This window comes from Durio zibethinus, chromosome 26, assembly GCF_047325235.1.
Source record: "Durio zibethinus cultivar Kanyao isolate XHJ-2024 chromosome 26, ASM4732523v1, whole genome shotgun sequence".
Classification (NCBI taxonomy): Eukaryota; Viridiplantae; Streptophyta; class Magnoliopsida; order Malvales; family Malvaceae; genus Durio; species Durio zibethinus.
In genome coordinates, this window is record NC_143187.1 from 14,105,950 (window position 1) to 14,126,563 (window position 20,614).

Below are 20,614 nucleotides of genomic sequence, written 5' to 3' on the forward strand. Positions count from 1 at the left end.
TAGTCTTTATAAATTTAGTCTTTGTACTCACATGAAATTTAAAATTAATCATTCTAATATAAAAAATATTTTGAACTTTTTTTAATTTTTTTAGTTTTTTCAAATTATTAAAATTTAAAAATATTTTAGTTCCTCTAATATACTAGTTTTTATTATATGTAATTAATTATTAATAATATTGTATTAATAATATTATTATCATTTATATTAATCAATTATAATATAATAATTTAAAGTAATATATTAAAGTTAATATTATTTTAATTAATATAAATATATTATAATGAGAGTTTTCAATTCTTTTGTTCTTCACAAAAAAATTTATTTAAATAATTAAGTTTGAATCTAACTTAATAATGTTTTAACATGACTAATAGAATAAAATTAATGCAGTAAAACTTTATTAAAACTAATATAACTAAAATTTATATAATTTATAACTAAACACATTAAATATTTGTTGAAAAAGGTTTCAAAATAATTTTAAAAAATTTCTTAATTATGAAAATTTTGTATTTTATAAGCATTTGGCTTACTTTGAGTTACAACATCTCTAACATTTTATAGTTTTTGATGAAAAACAAGTATGAATTTAAAATACTAATATAATATTACAATTCAGAATTTTGTTTTGACAAAAATGATTTTTAGAAACCTTTGTTTCGAAGGCCAAAACTTTGGAAATCATCATAAACAAGAAACAACTCAAATTGATTTAAATTTGTTTGTGATGATTTGTAAAGTTTTAATCTCTGAAAGTTAGACTTTTAAAAATCATTTTTGCCAAAACAAAATTTTAAGTTGTATTTCTTTTATCACTAGAAACTATAGGATGTTAGAGATTTTATGGCTTAAAGTAAGTCAAATGCTCAGAAAATGCGAAAATTTTAGAAGTAAGAAAATATTTTTTTAATTATTCTAAAAATTATTTTTCGTAAATATTTAAAGTATTTAGTTATAAATTATATAAATTTTAGTTATATTATTTTTAACAAAATTTTTACTTATTTTAATATATTTTTGCTGTAATAATTTCATGTTATTAGTTTTGTTAAAAGACTATTAAGTTAGATTTCAACTTAATTATTTAAATAAGTTTTTTTTTTGTGAAGAAAAAAATTGAAAGTTCTCATTATGATATTTTTATACTAATTCAAATAATATTAACTTTGATATATTAATTTAAATTATTAATATTATAATTAATTAATATAAATGACAATAATATTATAAATATGATATTATTAATAATTAATTATATATAATAAAAACTAATACATTAGAGGAGCTAAAATATTTTTAAAATTTTAATTTTGAAAAAATAAAAAAATAAAAAAATAAAAAAATTTTAAAATTTATTTTATATTAGAGGGATTAAATTTCAAATTTCATGCAATTCATGCACTAAATTTCAAATTTTATGCGAATATAAGGACTATATTTTAAATTTTGTATGAGTATAGAGATCATTTACATAATTTAACAACTGATTTCACCAATTCCAATTGCCACATCAATCAGTCAATGCCATGTCAGCATGATCAATGGCACGTTAGCATGATCAACAACCATGTTTGCATGGTCAACGACCACATTAGCTATTTAGTGGAGATCAAATAATACTGTTATTAATTGGATCAACATTATTAAATTAAAGTAATATGAGAATATAATCTTTACAAATTATTTTATAGGGATTAAAGTTCAAATTTCATATTAGTACATTAACTAATTGCATGATTTGACCTAAGGTGGTTGCTATTTGTGCCCCAACATTTACTTAACACATCTCACTAATTTTAACACCTCATTTTTTTACTCATCACACCCCACACTTAAAACTAAAATTTACCAAAACACCATATCCCCTCTCCCTTACACCCTATTTACTCTCTCTTTTCTTAATTGTAAACTCTAAAAATTTGAAGCTACATATAAAGGAAAATTTATCCATTTGAAATTAGAAAAGCTTATAATCAGAGATAAATCGTTTGTTCTTCATGTTTTTTCATTTTATTTCAATGCAATTTGAAGCTTTTGAAAATGGATTTTCAAAAACTCTAAAAGGTTTATGAAAATAAATGTTTGGAAGCCTTTAAAAGCTTTTGGAAATGGTTTTTCAAAAATTCTTAATGGCTTCTAGACATCCATTTTCGAAGAGTAACTTACTCGATCATCATATTCAAATCTTCATTACTATAGTTATTTCTCTCAAATTTACTTTTCATTTTGGCAATATACAAGATATTACAAATCAAAATCCAAATTGATTTATATAACTCAAATCTTCATGTAATGTGCAAAAATCAAGCCTTTTAGATCATTCATGAACTCAAAATAGACATATTCAGTATTCATATATATTCAAACAAAATCAAAATCCTAATTTTCTAAGAAAAGATTTTGAATTTTTACTAGACACTTTGCAGTTTTCAAAAAAATTGCACAAATGGTAACTTTGAAAATTCACTATAATTCGTACTTAATGAATTAGGTGATGGATTTTATATGAATAGAAAGCTCTTTAAGTTCAGTTTCTAAATCTTCAAACGGTTTGTGATTTAGATTTATATAACTCAAGATATGATCAAATTAGTGAGTAGAGTGCAAAATATGAGACAACCACCCAACCATTGACAGGATCGATCCCCTCATGGAAGGGATCGATCAGGTCATGTTTTTTAAGCATGAAATGACATAAATTTTGAACCAATTGATCCCTCAAGGAAGGGATCGATCGAGTCTAGGCAGAATCACACCAACGGCTATTTTTTCATACTTTTAACGGCTATTTTCTTCTCCTAAGCATCCCCAACGGCTACTCCTTCAATTTCTTTATAAATTGGATACTCTAACACACCAAGAAGACTGATGAATCAAGAGAGTAAGAGCCAATAAGTCATATTTTCATTCTTTCAAATAATCAAGAGTTTTTAGAGTTTTAAAGTCCATATCTTTGTATTTATTGTATCCAAATTATATTTATTGTTCATTCATCATTTTTTTGTACTTAAGCTTAGCAAACACTCAGCCTTAGAGAAAATTGTTCTATTGTTTGCAAAATTACCTTTGATATATAAGGGTGGAAGAGAACAAGAGGTGAGGTATATCCTCTTGATATTATAAGGGTAGATGTTGCTATTTAAGCCTTGAGAAAAAGATAGAGATTTAGTATAAGATAAGTTTGTATCTTGTAAGAATTTTTCTTCAATTAATGGATTAAAGCTTTGGTGTAGACAATCAAGAGAGAGGACGTAGGTGCCTTGTGGAGAAGAATCAAATTTTTATAAATCATTGTATTTGATTTTTCTATCCCTATCTCCTTATAATTTATTATTGCTTATATTTGATTTTAGGTTAATTAATTATTATTATTAGTATTATATTTTCATAAAAAGTGTTTATTGTTTTAATTGTTATTCAATTATATTAAAATAATTTGTTTAAAAAAAATTTTAAAAAATCTAATTCACTATTTTTTAAAATTATCATCTCACATATAAAGCTAACAATAATAATAATAATATATTAAGAGAAATTATGTGGTGTGAACTACGAAGATTAACTTCAAAATTACCGCCCTATAAATTTAACAAGGGGTAAAATAGTAAATGACTTAAAAAATTCACGGAGGAAAAAAAAAATAACAAAAGTCAGCCTTTCGGGGGAATTTAAGTTGCATTTAGAGCTAATTTCGGGTCCGTGTTCGAATCGAAAAACCCCCAACCCCCAAGAAAATAGAAGCAACGAGGAAAGAAGGGAACCCAGAGCCAGAATACCCCCTTTTTCTCTCTTTCTTTCTATCTATTTGTGCTTCGTTATCCACTGTGGAAGCCCATGACCTAGGAATGGCGCAGAAGCTGGAACAGCACATCAAGGACCTGGGATCCCAGCTGGAGTCTCCTCCTTCCACCAAGGACGCTCTTCTCAAGCTCTTAAAGGCACGCATTCTTCCTATTTTCCCTGTCTCCTTATCATAAACTTTTTTTCTTTTCCGGCTATTTTAGCCCTTTTCTTAGGGTCCTTAACAAAGGAAACAGAAAATCAGACACACACTAAAACATACTACCAGTACACTACATTATTTTCTGTTAGTCTGTCTTTGTTTAACATGCACGCCTGGAGAGCTACGGCAAGTTGAAAGAAAGCTAATAAACCTCAGCTGCCCTTTCCTTCGTTGTGTTCTGTTTGTTCTCCAATTTAATTATTAATTCGACTGACCTTCCTACTTGCTCTAGGGTTTCTTCAAACTAACCTTTTTTCCCCTTAGGATTTTAGGTTTTAAGGGTATAATGGAGTGTTTTCATGAATTAGCTCTCTTAGAGGAAGTCAGTTCATAATTGGATGCGAGTTTCAATAAATTTGGTTGAATTAGGGCTGTTTCACAATTCACTAGGTTTCTCCTTAGTTAAATGTTTTTCCATAAAATTCAACCTAACTTGAGTTTTCCACTTGTATTTTATACCCTTGAATTTGCTACATGACAATATGATATCAATTGTGGTCCGCCATTGTTTCATTAAATTCAGGCTATGGTAATTGGGTTAGGATGTTGTCTTGCTCTAGCATCAATTAATTGTATCTCCAAATATGTTTTTCTATCAGACCAATGGTTCCCCAATGTGTTGAATGAGGACCTAAATCAACGGCGATGTGCTATGCCTGGAGCCCTGGACAGCGTTTGACTTTATGTTTTTCAAGAGTGAATCTGAATTGTTACCATAATAAGTGCAATAAATGCAGTAACAGAGTCCTATAATGTCACCCATGCATGACAATGATAGATAACCTGTTCCAGACTTAAAGAACATTAGTATGTCACAAATCTTTGGCTTTGAGTACCCTTTATGGTCCCCCCCCCCCCCCCAATTTTCATAACACAGCAAAGAATATATGCTAGGGGGTCGGTCTTAGTTTGGAATTATCATTGTGGTTGAAAAGGGCTTTAGCGCACATAATCAACCTTGAAAAAAATTAACATAGATTTGGGATTAGTTGGCATTGGCTACATTAATCAAATTTCTCCATTCTGACCGGTTGAGGGCTATACCCTTACAAAGATTTACGGAAGCTAACTAATCTTTAATGATGTCAACCCATGTAAAATGTTTTCTTACCCTCCCGTCCTCTTTTTTTTTTACTCAGATTAAATTTCTTTTGCACACTGAAGCATCAAGTTGTCCTTCCTTTTGTTTTTGAATGATTGATTATGTTTCCATTGATAAAACAAATCCCTGTCAATGAAGAAGTAGTTAGGTTACTAAAAGCAGCAGTAAATAGCTATTAAAGAATTTCTTGTCTTAACTGGACATAGGGCAGAGTGATTTTGTTGAATGTGAATTGGTTTTGTTATTGTAGTACATGGTGCTTGGGATCTCTAATGGTGAACTTATTAGTTTGTTAATGAGCCGAGGAGGCATCTTGTATGCATGAAAGAAATGGAAGTTCTTTTATGTTGGTTGACTTGAATTCACTGGTGGTTAAGTGGAAAGTTGAGATGCTTTTATCCATGAGTTTGTTTGAATTATGGATTTTGCATTTTATTTTTCCAAAACTGTTTTAAAGGCCTGATAAGGACAGTGGCAAAATATGTATTGCTATGTAGTGATGCTGTAGAGAAACCAGTACCTGTGGTCTCGGAGGAGTATGTAAAAATAGAGTTTCTCTTTAGTTTGAAGTCTATTACAAATAAAACATGGATCTCATTGGACTATTAAATTTAATACTTTTGAATATTATGGCTGTGAGATTGTCCTTTGCTGATATCTAAAAATAGTCCACGTGCTTCCACCATCCCTTTTTCCTTTCTTCTCTTTCATTTGGGGGTTGGGTGTGCTAAATCCTATAATTTTTCTGCAGCCACCTAGTATTTAGGTCGATTATAGCTCAGCCATTTGAAACTGTGTCACTCATTGTTTCCATTTGGCCTGTAGACATTTATTTTATACTATGGTTTGAGAATTAGAAGCTTCCTTTTGCTAAAACCATCCAAATGTTCTCAATGTGTTGTAAAGCTGTTTTTTTCTGTTTTCTTTTATTATTTGCCTATTTTTATTGATATTTCAATATCATTCTTTATCATGTTATTGACACATAACTGGCGTTGGACCTATGTGCCAAGAAAAATGGGTATGTGGTAAGATATACTGTTTCATAATGCTCACACATCTTGTTAGATGCTTGAATTTATATATTTTATGCTTATCAAAGTTGGATGCACTTGGTTATTTAGTATATATTGTCAATATTTTGTCCTCTAATCTGCAGCAAGCTGCTACATGTCTTTCTGAGCTTGATCAATCTCCACCATCTTCAATAATGGAATCAATGCAACCCTTACTTAATGCAATTGTCAAGCCAGAACTGCTGAAGCATCAAGATAGGGATGTGAAACTTCTAGTTGCCACCTGTATTTGTGAGATAACTCGGATAACTGCACCTGAAGTGCCTTATAGTGATGACATTCTAAAGGTTGTTTTCTTTTATGAAGGTTGACTGATTGTTGTCATGATTTTCTTATAAACTAATAAATTTTCAACTGAACTCCTGTGCAATCGATATGTTGCATGCTTGCAGGATATTTTTCACTTGATTGTTGGCACTTTTAATGGGCTGAGCGATACCAGTGGTCCATCATTTGGAAGGAGAGTTGTCATTTTGGAGACTCTTGCGAAATATAGATCATGTGTTGTGATGTTGGATCTTGAATGTGATGATTTGGTGAATGAAATGTTCACTACATTTTTTGCTGTTGTCAGGTGTGTTTTATTCCAGTTTTCATTTATTTACTTTTTTGAGGAAAGTGCTTGTATTGAGGGTGCCATTTACTCATTACTACTATTCACCTAAGCAATTTCTGTTGCATGCATACAGAAAATGCTTTTAATTAATATTGAATGGTAAAAATTAGACATGGCTGTTATTTATATGATATGGTACAACATGATATCATTCTTAGTGTTTGGCTTCCCTGTGATGGCCAAGATATGACTGCAACCTCTTTGTTCTTGTATGTATCTTGACCATAGAATAATACATCTGAACATATATGCACTTTTGTCTTGTGGTTGGATATGTGAATGTTTCATCTCCCCTTCAATTGTGTTCATCTTCCCTTAAATTGTGTTTACACTGGGAATCTGCGGGAGAAATAGAGTGGTCAATAGTTTTTTACAGTGTTTTCTGTGACATTTTATAATTATCATGGATCAAAGGAATGATTTTTACCACATATTGCAGGGATGATCATTCAGAAAGTGTTTTCTCATCCATGCAAACAATCATGATTGTTGTGTTAGAAGAGAGTGAAGATGTTCGAGAGGATCTGTTACTTATTATATTGTCTGCATTAGGCCGTAATAAAAGTGTAAGAAATTTCTTGTTTGATATCTTCTTGTTGCTTACAAATCATATTGCTGCCTCTATATATTCCTTAGAAGTTATAATTCTTAATTGGAAGGGAATTTATTTCTGGAGTCTATAATCACAGGATGTTACTGCAGCTGCAAGGAGACTTGCTATGAATGTCATAGAGCAGTGTTCAGGAAAACTAGAAGCTGGCATAAAACAGTTTCTTATATCATTGATGTCCAGAGATAATCATTTAGTAAATAGTAAAATTGACTACCATGAAGTTATCTATGATGTTTATCATTGCGCTCCTCAGATACTATCAGGAGTTGTACCATACCTCACAGGAGAGCTGTTGGTAAGAACATTTTAATAATCATTCTTTTTTCATTTCTACTAATTACCCAACTGTTTAAAGATTTTGTTCCCCGTGTGAAGACATATTCCTTTTATGTTATAAGAATTTTTGATATGCTAAAATAATTCTTATAATGCTTTTGAGAATGAAGTGTTTGTAGTTGTAGTGTTTGGGTTCATCTTTTGCAGTATGAGGGACTTTGTTTTCTATTATGGATTTGTCATAGTTTTAATCTTATTTTGAGAAGATGAGGTCAAAGATGAAATATTTGTAAGGTGTATAAGTTCCAATATCTGCAGACTGATCAATTAGACACTCGTTTGAAAGCTGTGAGATTGGTTGGAGACCTCTTTGCTCTGCCAGGCTCAACTATATGTGAAGCATTTCAGCCAATATTTTCAGAATTTTTGAAAAGGTTGACTGATAGAGTTGTTGGCATTCGAATGTCTGTCCTTGAACATGTTAAGAGCTGTCTGTTGTTGGATCCCTCCAGATCTGAGGCTCCTCAAATTATCTGTAAGTTTCTTTTCGGTTTTTACATATTTATTTGAGTGTTCATTTCTTAATTTTCGTCTTGTTCTACATTTTCTAGCTGCCCTCTGTGATCGACTGTTAGACTATGATGAAAATGTTCGAAAGCAAGTTGTGGCTGTAATTTGTGATGTTGCTTGTCATTCTCTTGTTTCTGTTCCTGTTGAGACAGTAAAACTAGTCGCGGAGCGTCTTCGAGACAAATCTGTATGTTCATTTTACCTGTATTTCTTTGACTTCTTTTGTTACCCCTTGTGTATCCATTGATCATTATCTATGGCATTTGACTTTTTCTTTTGTTTGGAATTTACAGCTGCTGGTTAAAAAATATACTATGGAAAGGCTGGCTGAGATATTCAGAGTTTATTGTGCTAGCTGCTCTGATGGCTCAATCAATCCCGATGAATTTTATTGGATTCCTGGGAAGATTTTTAGGTGTTTTTATGACAAAGATTTTAGGCAAGTCATATTAGATATCTTGCTACCCTGGAATATTTTAGCACTTGCTTAAAAATTTATCTTATTTATCTTTGTTTTTCTGTACTATTCAAAGTTTAGAGGCTAGTTAGTTAATATATTTAGATCTCTCAAATATTAAGCAAGTTTGGTAGATGTAAGAAGGGATTGTATAAACTTAGCTTTGGAGGTATGCTCTATGCTGTATCTTTAACTTTTCATTAATCTTCTCCAAATAATATCTTCAGTTAAAGCCATGCAAAGTAATTGAAAATCCTGTTCGTATAAATTGGCTTAGCATAATTATTTAATTTTTTTTTCTTGTTGACTATGCACCTTAGTGAAAATTCTTTTTCCTATTAGTAAAATCTTGAAATATTGTGGTGCAATGTAGAAGATTTAAAGTGTTTTCTGCTACAACTCTTTCTTGGATGTGTATTTGGCACAATCATGGCATTTTGTAATGCGTAGCTCTGCCCTGCAGGTTAGATACAATTGAATCTGTTTTATGTGGGTTCCTCTTTCCTACTGAGTTCTCAATCAGAGATAAAGTTAAATGTTGGATAAGGGTTTTCTCTGGGTTTGACAAAATTGAGGTGAAGGCACTTGAGAGGATGCTGGAGCAGAAGCAAAGGTATCTTGTAAATGCTTTGATACATGGCTTTTGAGTAATGTTCCCTTTTCAATTATGTATTTAATGGATTGTAAACTGATTTTCAGGGGATTTCCTATTGGATTGCAGGTTACAGCAAGAGATGCAGAAGTATCTCTCTCTAAGGCAGATGCATCAGGTTTGAAGTTTTGAATGACGAAATAGTATCCTAAGGAGCAGAAGTTAAAACTTCTATGAACTGTCAAACTTAAATAATTAGTTCTTATTCCAATGCAGGATAGCGATGCTCCTGAAATACAAAAGAAAGTTTTATTTGGCTTCCGAATCATGTCCCGCACTTTTTCTGATCCTTCAAAGGCTGAAGAGAGTTTTCAGATTCTTGATCAGTTGAAAGATGCTAACATCTGGAAGATTTTAATGAATCTACTGGATCCAAATACCAGCTTCCATCAAGCTTCTAGTGGCCGGGTAGGTTTTGACAAATGCAAATTAAATGGGATGTTGTAGAGAATGTCTTTGGATCCAAATCCACTTATCAGACCTTAGATATTAAAGGGTAATTAGAAAAGTTTATAGGATTTTCTACCTGGGAAGTCTAACTAACAATAATATGAAAGAAGAAAATTTAAAAGCAAACTAAATACTTCAATTCCATTGCTTTTCTTGCTCAAATGTCCGTATTAGCTTTGTGGCCATCCCTTTAACATCATTGTTATTTATGCTAGGACTGCCATCATTACTAGAGTGGCAACAAGCTGATGCTGCTGTATGTTATGACCCTCAATATCCTTCTGGTGCCATAATGCCACCATCACTAATTGACAACTTTAGGTATCATCCATAGTGTGACTGCGTTATGCAGATACCCATAATGTGACTGTTCAAAATCAGTAACATTTTTTTTTCTTCAAGAAAAAAAATTAAGAAAAAAAAAATCTACTGCTTCTGCCACTGCCTCGGTGAAGCTTTTCAATAGAGCATTCTCCTTAGCCTCTCAGTTATAATATTGTGGTTAAGTGGTAGCTTCTATCCTAGCAGTATTTTTGACAACTAACTTAACATGCTAGTTTAAGTATGAAGTCAACTTTTTGCAACTTTTGCTGTCACCCAATAATGGTGGCTGCCCTTTGTCGTAGCCCACCTTGTAGTTTATGTTCTTGTCTGCAGTGTTGCTCAGAGGTGAATATCTCTTTGAGTTTAGGGGAAAAATGAATTGTGATGAGTAGCTTGACCCATGGAATCTAATTTTGTACTTTTTAATTTTTTCATTTTACCAGTTATCTATGATATATTTTCGTAATTTGCAGGTTGATTTGCTTAAAATACTTGGTGAGAAGCACCGACTTTATGATTTTCTGAGTGCTCTCACTCTGAAGTGTTCTTATGTACTTTTTAACAAGGAGCATGTGAAAGAAATCCTTCTGGAGGCTACTGTACAGAAGTCTACTGGAAATACACAACACATTCAATCTTGCCTGAATATACTTGTGGTAATGATTGGTTTCTATAAAACTTGTTTCTCTGAGTGCGAGCAAGTGCAATTGTGCATGCATGTTGTTATTTGCCTTTGTGAGTGTCTGTCTTTTCCCGTGTTTGGTTACAATGTCATTAAGAGTTTGCAATGTTTAGTGTCTTCAATAATAGGTTCTATAAAGTCGTTTATGTTCTTTTTCTCTTAGAAACAGATTCAAGTTGTGTTTTTAAATGCCTTCTGGTGGATTTTCAGATCCTTGCACGCTTTAGTCCTTTGCTGCTGGGTGGGGCCGAAGAAGAACTGGTTAATTTTCTGAAAGATGACAATGAAATAATAAAAGAAGGCATTTTGCATGTTTTGGCCAATGCTGGTGTTACCATCCGAGAGCAACTTGCGTTGTCATCAAGGTGCAACTTTGGAATGCTTGACTTGTTAGAGTTAGTTCTTCATCCATATTCTTATTATCTTCCTAATGTTTGTTTGCAGTTCAATTGATCTTATATTGGAGAGGCTTTGTTTAGAAGGTAGTCGGAGACAAGCGAAGTATGCAGTGCATGCACTAGCAGCAATAACAAAGGATGATGGTCTCAAGTCCCTCTCTGTTCTATATAAGGTTACACAACACTTCATGCATTATCAGTTATATATTCAAAATGTGTTATTGTATTTTTTAAGATGTATAAATGTCATGTTCTTGATATATTTGCCTAACATTCAGTTTCATTACTCAATTTGCAGAGGCTTGTGGACATGCTGGAGGAAAGGACACATTTGCCTGCTGTACTCCAGTCTCTGGGATGTATAGCTCAGACTGCGATGCCTGTATTTGAAACTAGAGAGAGTGAAATTGGAGAATTTATTAAAAGCAAAATTTTGAGATGCAGTAATGTATGCCTTGTGAGATACAATATATGCTTCAATTCTTTTCTATTTGTGACGTATTTATTGATTTCCATGCATAAACCTTTTTCATTGCTTCAGAAAGCAGATGGCGGTGCAAAAGAATGTTGGGATGACAAAAGTGAACTTTGTCTGTTGAAGGTTTTGGATTGTAGTGATTTGTTATTTTTTTTCATTTAAGATAAAAGCAAATTTCATTCTTATCAGTATCTAGCAGAAAACTGAGTCCATTTTCTGTTTTTCATTTTCAAGGCTTTCTTGTTTTTATAAATTTCTTTATGATTTATCTCTGATCCTGCAATATTGTTTTTGAGCCACAGGTATTTGGGATAAAAACATTGGTCAAAAGCTACTTGCCTGTTAAAGATGCTCATCTTCGTCCTGCTATTGATGACCTTCTAGGACTCCTCAGAAATATACTTTCTTTTGGTGAAATATCAGAAGATATAGAATCAAGGTACCATAGCTGACATTGGGAGTTTTTTTTTTTTTAATGTACTAATATTTTGAGTGAATGTTGAACATCTTTTTGGATTTTGCTCAATTGGTTAGAATGTTTTGCTTGTTAAAGCTCAAATTTCATGCACAACTTGTACTGTCTTACAGTTCAGTTGATAAGGCCCATTTGAGGCTTGCTGCGGCCAAGGCAGTTCTTCGGCTCTCTCGGTGCTGGGATCATAAGATTCCTGTTGACGTCTTCCACTTAACCATCAGGACCCTAGAGGTGAAGTCATTTACAAAATATAAATTATTGATCTTGTTTTCTTTTAACTTTTCTTGTTAACCTTTCCTTTTCTCTTATGTTCTTTTCTGGTCTTCTAGATCTCCTTCCCTCAAGCTAGGAAACTATTCCTCAGCAAAGTTCATCAACACATAAAGGACCGGCTCTTGGATGCAAAATATGCTTGTGCTTTCTTATTTAGCATAACTGAATCCAAACTGCTTCATTGTGATGAGGTTTTCATGCTGAACTTGGTTTTTTTTAAGTGTGGTTTCATGTCCAATTTATTTTCTGGTTCCATCATGGCAAGATTTGTGAATTTTTCTGTTATTTTCCATTGTGTTTGAATTGGCAGGAAAAACAGAATTTAGCCGACATCTTTCAAATGTATCAGCAGGCAAAAGCTCGGCAGGTTGCTGTACAATCTGATACAAATTCCTCAACAGCATACCCTGAATACATCCTACCTTATTTGGTCCATGCTCTTGCTCATCTTTCATGTCCCAACATAGATGAATGCAAGGATGTCAAAGCATTTGAATTAATATACCGGTATATGCATTTCCTTCAATCTGTCTTAAATATGCTTTGAGATATAATTTCAGATGTTATGGTTTAAGTGGTGTTATCTAATGTCGGTTAAGTTGGAGGTTTATCGGGCATTGTCTTGAAGAGAGGCCTCTTCAACCAAGGCATCTAACTTTGAACCAATGGATAAGTAACAACTTGAGCTCTTTAACATGCTAAGGGATCCTATTTGAAGCTAATTGCAACAGGTTTCGAGGTCCAATCTTAAAATAATGTCATAGAAAACCTCAAATTTAACCACTGTGGTTATAGACATTTGAATTAAATTAAGAAGATTAAAAATAAAAGAGGAAATCAACTTTTTATATCTATGTTCTGATGGATTAGCTGACTTTATATTGCCAGTTGCTATGAATCCTAAATACTAAATTTTATCTGTTGCCAGCTGCCACTGTTTTTGAGCCAGTCTTTATTGTGCTATTGCTTATCGTCACTGTAATCTAAATTTATAGATTTTGTAGTGATGGGGTAGGACTATTCTAAATGATTGGGTACTTTTTGTAGGTAGAAATAATTTCTTGGTAATTTGTATTTATTGAGAATATTTAGTCATTATCTATTCTGTATTTTTCAGGCAGTTGTACTTGACTATTTCTTTGTTGGTAAATAAAGATGAAGATACCAAGTCAGAAGCTGGTGTCAACGAGAAGGAAAGTATTTTTGTGATATTCTCTATCTTTCAGAGTATCAAGCATTCTGAAGACATTGTTGATGCAACAAAATCAAAGGTTCAGTGGGAAGTTTATATTTATATCAATAGTTACTATCATCCAACTTTACTATTCCTAAGTATAATTATTTAATAGGTTTGCAGTTCCACCTCTCTCCTGATAACGAGAAAAGTTAAAGTGCCCCTTCTTAGAAAAAAAAAAAATTTTGAATAATAATAAATTTTTTTGTTTTTTCAGAATTCACATGCTATCTGTGACCTTGGACTTTCCATCATGAAGCGCCTGCTAGCATATAAGGAGGGGGATTTTGAGGGGCTTGTACAGACAGTCTCTCTGCCTCCACTCCTCTACAAACCGTATGAAAGAAAAGAAGGTGAAGATTCCGAGGTAAGCCTTTAAATTTATTTGTCCCATTTTATCACATGTTTGCTCTTCCTCCATGGGAATATACAGTATCGAATTATCTGCAACTTTCTTACTGTAATTAGGCAGTGATAGGAAAAATTGTCTAGCTGTGGGGCTTTTACCATTTTACATGTACAATTATTAAGTTGAGAGATTGGATGTCAGCTATTAATTAAGTAATGTGTATAAGACCCAGTTTTGTATGTAGTTAACCCGCTTGTCAAATCACATGAGCTCAGTGCAAACCAGTTTTATGCTTCAACCTTGCAATAACGTGGTGCCAGCAGCATTGATTTGTTTCTTCATTTGATGCATACTTGGGCTATGTTTTTACTACAATATTGTTGATTATGGCTCTTGCATGTTTTTGATAGGTTGGTGAAAGGCAAACATGGTTAGCTGATGAAAGTGTCGTGTCTTACTTTGAATCCCTAAAGTTGGAATGGGATGCAACGGTGTGATATGCTTCCTTTCATTCTTATATAAGGTACTATATGGTGTATTTAGTGTTACATTGTTTATAACTTTTCCTGCTCCTCTGTTGATTACATTAGGCTCATACGGAGATTGCCGAGGAGGCTCTCAAAGATAGTGAAATAGATGGAAATGAAGTGCCACTCAGAAAAATGATTAAGCGATTAAAATCTAAAGGAGCCAAGGGTGGAAGGGCAAAAAAGAACCGGTCTCTCTCAGCAGAAGCAAAAGATACTGAAAATGAAGTTGATATTTTGAAAATGGTGAGGGAAATAAATTTGGATAGTCTAGGGATGTCCAGTAAGTTTGAATCAAGCAATGGTCATAAACATTTTCCTACCAAGAAAGTGAAATTGGAGGAGGAGCATCAGGAAGGTAAAAAGAGAAAAGTCAGTGGTGCAGCTTCTGTCCCAGTGCCTAAACGTAGGAGGACATCATCTGCTCATGGTGCTTTCAAAATTTCAAGAAGTGCTTCTAAGGTCCCTTCAAGAGATTCAGGAGATGACAGGCATGAAGTTAAAGATTTTGCATTGCAATCTGCTGAAATGGACATTGATAAACTCCATGATTCAAAAGATAAAATGCCCATGCGCCACAAATTGAATGAGAACAATGAATCTGACTACTTGGTGTCTTGCATTCGGAAGAAAAGAAGCATCTCATCAAAAGGTAAAGGCAAAGGCTTAGATTGGGGTCATAGTGATGAAGGAGTCGAAGAAGAAGCTGATGATGAAAATCTGGAGGTGTGTTTTTTTCCACTTGTTTAAATTCGCTGTCAGGGATGTACACATTTAATGTTCTCATGATGTCACTGTTGTGAATATCTGTTTTATAACTCCATGCAGAAGTTGGACACCACCACTGGTATTAAGTCTGCTGCTGGATCTAGCAAGAAGCAGAAGAGGGGCTTTGCAGGATTAGCAAAGGTCATTGTTTTTGCATCTTTTCCATTAAAATTACTGAGCTTTCATATGCAAAATGGCTAATACATTGGTATTTACAGCTAAATAAGGATGAAAACATAAATCCTGGTGGCATTTATAATGTGGTTTCTTTTGAGCAGGCCCCCTGCACTCTGCCTCTGAAATCTCCACTCTACTCCCCCCCCCCCCCTTCCTTTTCTGCTCCTCTCTATGTATTGGCGTCATTTGCATGAGATTTTAAATGCTTTTGCTAAAATTACTCATGTTACAATATTTGGAAGTGCACTGTACACCCACCTTGCTTCTCTTTCTCACTCTCTTTGAGGTTGATATTTAGCAGAGTTGAATAGCATTTATATTCATGTACACCCACCTTATGGTGCATTTTCTCATTATATTTAGGCATTGTTACCCTATTAGTGTTCAACACATTTAGAAATGGCTTCTTTTTTTTTTCCCACTGTTCCAATCCCCTTGGTTACTCAAAGTGTTGAGCTCTTTGTTCATTATCTGATCTTCTTTGTTTCCCTTGTTCAGAGCTCAATGAAGAAAGATGAAGTTGATATTGCGGACTTGATTGGTTACAGAATAAAAGTATGGTGGCCAATGGATAAGCAGTGAGTCCCCAACTTTTACTGTTCTATTTACCATAATCCAAAAGCCCTGCTGTGAATTGTTCTGTGCATTAGATTGATTGTGAGTCTCAATTTCCTTCATTGTAATTCCCACTTTATTTATGGGGCATTCATGTTTTTGAGAATTCACATGAGGCTTCATTTGGTTACACTTGGAAATCTGGAAATGAGTTTGTGCTCTTGGTAGATCTGATATGGCCATTTCAACTTGCTCCCTGTCAAATTTGTAAATTCATCCTCTTTTTAGTTGTTTGACTGAGGGCCCAAATTTTATTTGAAACAATGTTCTGGTCTTACAGCAGCTTAAGGTTTTAATTTCATTTTCATATTTTGCTTGGACCATTGTGCTTATCCAGACAACTACAGTTTCCCTCTGACAGCCAAAAGTTTCTTGTTCCATTCAAATGCACTCCACATTGTTGGACGTGTTACCATTATTCAATTTGAACAGGTGCAATATCATTTTGCTTAACATCAATCTTCATGACTCGTGCTTGTACAGCAATGTAGGCTTTCTTACTGTCTTGTTTGAACATTGGAGACATTATTATGAACCTACTAAGGTTTTAATTTTGTTTAAAGAAAATATATTTCTTGAAAAAAATTCAATTACGAAGGTACTCTACTCATTGTATATTACTGCTGGAAATGACAGGTTTTATGAAGGAACAGTTAAGTCTTATGACCCTATAAAAAGGAAGCACGTGGTAAGCTGCACCTTCTTTCCTGCATGAATGCATATGTGCATGTTTGTGACACTTGGAACAAATTATTAATCATATGTTTTTCTTCTTATTAGGTATTATATGATGATGGAGATGTGGAAGTGCTACGCCTGGAAAGAGAGCGTTGGCAGCTCATTAATACTGACCTCAAGTCTGGAAAGGTTAAGACTTCACTCTTGCATTTTCTTTCAAGCTTAAATCATTTTAGTTTTCATTTGAGCTTAACTCTCCTATCTATTTTGCTTGCACTTTTTACAGAAAGCAAATTCATTGAAAGGCAGCAAGGGCCCTCTGAAGGAAGTGTATGTGCTAACTATTAATGCAGTATTAGATAATTCTCTTGTGAATCTCACCTTTGAGTGTAGTTGTGTGTGTTTCATTTCTACTTGGTAAAAATAAAAGAGAAAGAAAAAGATAAGCTACTCATATTGAGAGAGAATACTTGTTTAAGTTAATCGCAACATGAATATCTCTTTTGGATTATGGCATTTGTTTTGAGGATGACTTGTGCACACATTTAGAAATTAACTCTTGTGTTGCTTCATAACTTGGTTGTTTTACGATTTACAGGTCTCCTGGGCAGAAAAGTAAGAGCTTAGGTGGTTCACGACAGAAAAAGAGTTCAGTAAAGATGTGAGTAACCGCAATCCAATATGAAGCTATTTGCCTTTCATTGAAATGCAAATTTAATTGGTATTTGATTTGCAGAGTTAAGGGGAAAAGAACTCCAAAGAAAAACTTGAAGCATGCTCAAAAGAGTTCGTTGAAAAGTAACTTTACTGGAGCTGAAGACGAAGAGAAGGCTGATGTGTCAAAATCGAAATCCACTGCTGCAAATAAAATTCATAAGGTGAACTCAGGTATTGTTCATTGATTTTCGTAACTAATCTATTAGCTGTTTTAAACTTTCGATTTTGTGGAATATGGATTGCACTAGAAAGTTAGCATTCTTTTATTATCTTCTGTATCATTTAAATGAAGTGGATGTAACCTGATTTAATATCATTAGATTGAATGTTGCTCTATGAACATCTTTTATGGTTGCAAGCAAAATTATTTCTGGTAACATGTAGGATGTATCAATTGAAAAATTGAGGAACAAGTGTGAGATGGTGGGTCCTTATTTCTCATTCCCTTCCATTTAATTTCTTTAAATTTATATTGCTCTCCTTTTCCCAGATGAATCAGAAGGTGCAGACACCGAAATGGTAGATGAGAACTTAGCAGCTAGGGAACAATCTGAGAAGGAAGTGGCTTCAGTTTCCCAGGAGAGATGTTCAGAAGATACAAAGGGGAGCCCAAATCATGCTGATGGGAATCTTTCTGAAGATGTAGATAGCATTTCAGAAAATGCGCAAAAGGGGGATGAGGAAGAGAAACCAGCTGATGAATTAAGTGAAGACTCAAGAGATCCTTCTAGTAAAGCAACTGAATCGGAAGCCAAAGCGACTCAAGAAAGTGATAAGATTGAGAGTGAATCTCCAATTTTGAAGAAATTCTGGAAAGGAGCTTCATTGCCTTCAGTTGCCGTGGATTCAGGGATTTCTGATGATGAGCCCCTTGTAATAACATTTAGTGATGTGTTTATTAGAATATAATATTTGTCTTATATTATAATTTGATATATGTATTTTTTTTATATATCAAATGCAGAGTAAGTGGAAGCGGAAATCAGATTCCAAGCGAGTGCAGTAGCCAGGAGGGAGTTTGAACCTCAAAAGCAGTCGTGCAGTGCTTTGTAGAAGTGGGAAACAAGTGGCGCTGTGTCAGATCTCAGAAAGAACCTAACAGATCGCAGAAGATGAGGGTCATTTGAATCTGACTCTATGTAAACATAAACATAGTAATAAATGTCCGAGTAGGTGCCCTAGACTAGAACCGTGTAGAGCGAATGTACTGTAAAAATAACTGTAGGCATTAGGGGGAAATTGTTGGTGCTTGTCAGAGAATTGGGGCAAGGATGAATGGTGTAGCTGACCAGGGTTTCGCCGGTAGATGGTAGAAGATTGCAAGGTGTAGTTTGGATCTCACCATGAGCTACAAAGATAGATAAATAGATAGATAGATAGGTCACGAGTAGAGCTAGTTATATTTTGGAATTTGGGGATAGTTTTTTAAGTTGAAATAATTTGGTTCAAACACCTAACATAACATCCATATCACATTGATTATTATTTCACCGTCGTCTGCTGGCTAGCTGTTGGGTGTGGCAACACTTAATTGTTTGTATTATTGTGTCTAAATTAAAAATGCTACAATTGAAGTATTTATGTGTGAATGCAAGGTCATAAACAAAAAAAAAAAAAAAAAGTCATCTTAGCTTATGATGATGGGTTGTGAATATGAAATTGCGTTTCATCTTTGAGAGTTCAATCAGACTGTTAGAAAGAATGAAATATGTGTTCATCGAAACTCGTCTAAGAGTGACGAAGGGGTGCGCCAACAGTTGCGTCTCGATTTGTTATTCAATAGCTGATGACTGAAGTTAGGGTATTGGGCTAAGTCTTGGATAGGCTGCAGTACTACTACAAGCAAATCTAGGAACATCATCTTCCAACTTCCAAGGTACTCCTATATTAGATCAAACCTAAAGTAGCCCGTATGCAAAAAAAAAAAAAAAAAAAAGGTTTGAACTATTGTCATAGAGTGGATGGCGGTCTAATCTAAGGTCGTAAACAGCAAAAAAAAAAAAAAAAAAAGTGGAAATATTATAGAGGAAAAAGAAATACATTTTATTTACGCAAAGAAATCGTAAAAGAGTAAGTCAGGGTCAAACTCAACGTCAAAATATCGGAAGGACGGAAGGAAAGAATGGGATTTGAGAAACAACAATGAGATATTTGATCCGCTAAATTTTAAATTTAAAAAAATATATGATTCCTGGTAAAGTATTAATTTTAAATGATTTTGCATAACATGAGATTGTTATATATTTTTTTTATTTGATAGGGAGGAAATTCATATTATTTAATAAAATATTTTTATTATAATATTTTTCATTACATAAAAAACATAACATATTTGTTAAAAATAAATGCAGTATTTGATTAAAATAATATGAAATCAAATATTGAAAAAAGTATATATCTTTAAACAAATAATCCAAATTTTTTTTTTACAATTATTATGTTTCAAATCTAAAAACGCAAAGTGTAAAATTATAAAAAAAAAAAAAAATTCAATAGCTGTGTTTATCTTACAAGAAACACAGTAAATAATCAATAATTATTATATTTCAAAATCTCAAAACGCATTTAAAAAAAAATACACGTTTTCATGTCTCACATGTAGTATTATAGTAAAAAATTATAAAAAAAAAAAAGAATTTTTAAAAATTACGTTTTTATTAAAAAAAATTACAGTAAATGTGCTTTATTTTAAAATAATAATAATAAAAAAAACAATGTTCATTTCGCCGAAGACTCCCCGTGGAAACTTCTCGCATTCACACGGGCCTTGACATTCTATTCAAAGTTAAAGATTAGAAGCTACAAATTAAACACTAAAATAAATGGAGCATGGATGGAATAGGATTAATTTAGAATCTCTCTTGAATGTTGTTCGTTCATTCGCCGTTAAAATAACTTTAAGACAAAAATAATCCTAGTTGAAGGGGACTGGACTAATGATTATCAATGAAAATTATTGAATTTTTTATCAGTCAAAGTACCTTCAGTTTTATGGGTCTGAATCTAAACCAAACTGCAGAGAACACTCAAAAGTCTGAAATCAAATGTTACATTACCACTGCAGGAGTCAAATACTGCATTTTTATTCTAAAAAATTGCAT

The 20,614-nt window shown here is 33.1% G+C and overlaps 1 protein-coding gene across 3 annotated transcripts; it reads left to right on the forward strand.

Annotated features, from left to right (window-relative positions):
• The first annotated feature begins 3,702 nt into the window (after positions 1-3,702).
• LOC111275287 (sister chromatid cohesion protein PDS5 homolog A-like) lies at positions 3,703-19,090 on the forward strand. 3 transcript variants are annotated; one of them, XR_016334042.1, is made up of 34 exons: positions 3,703-3,941; positions 6,268-6,471; positions 6,577-6,758; positions 7,240-7,366; positions 7,490-7,708; positions 8,008-8,224; positions 8,301-8,446; positions 8,553-8,698; positions 9,180-9,329; positions 9,438-9,486; positions 9,585-9,776; positions 10,616-10,798; positions 11,035-11,189; positions 11,269-11,395; positions 11,521-11,670; positions 11,764-11,823; positions 12,003-12,139; positions 12,289-12,406; positions 12,505-12,639; positions 12,759-12,955; positions 13,566-13,719; positions 13,900-14,049; positions 14,442-14,522; positions 14,622-15,284; positions 15,387-15,467; positions 16,002-16,081; positions 16,456-16,550; positions 16,755-16,806; positions 16,899-16,985; positions 17,083-17,126; positions 17,395-17,457; positions 17,533-17,684; positions 18,004-18,386; positions 18,478-19,090. XR_016334042.1 is itself a non-coding variant. In XM_022860519.2 (33 exons), exons 1-33 carry the CDS (start codon positions 3,849-3,851, stop codon positions 18,517-18,519), a joined length of 5,019 nt encoding a protein of 1,672 aa, XP_022716254.2. In that variant the 5' UTR covers positions 3,703-3,848; the 3' UTR covers positions 18,520-19,090. The 3 variants fall into 3 exon arrangements, 1 of the variants encoding a protein (XP_022716254.2); XR_016334041.1 differs by lacking the exon at positions 16,456-16,550 and having other exon boundaries at positions 17,533-17,674; XM_022860519.2 differs by lacking the exon at positions 16,456-16,550.
• Positions 19,091-20,614: the final 1,524 nt, after the last annotated feature.

Excerpts from the sequence above, each read along its gene's own strand:
- LOC111275287 (XM_022860519.2), top strand. The coding sequence starts at position 3,849 with ATGGCGCAGAAGCTGGAACAGCACATCAAGGACCTGGGATCCCAGCTG. Across the intron at positions 6,472-6,576 it reads ATAGTGATGACATTCTAAAG|GATATTTTTCACTTGATTGT; the intron begins GTTGTTTTCTTT and ends GCATGCTTGCAG. Across the intron at positions 11,671-11,763 it reads AAATTTTGAGATGCAGTAAT|AAAGCAGATGGCGGTGCAAA; the intron begins GTATGCCTTGTG and ends TCATTGCTTCAG.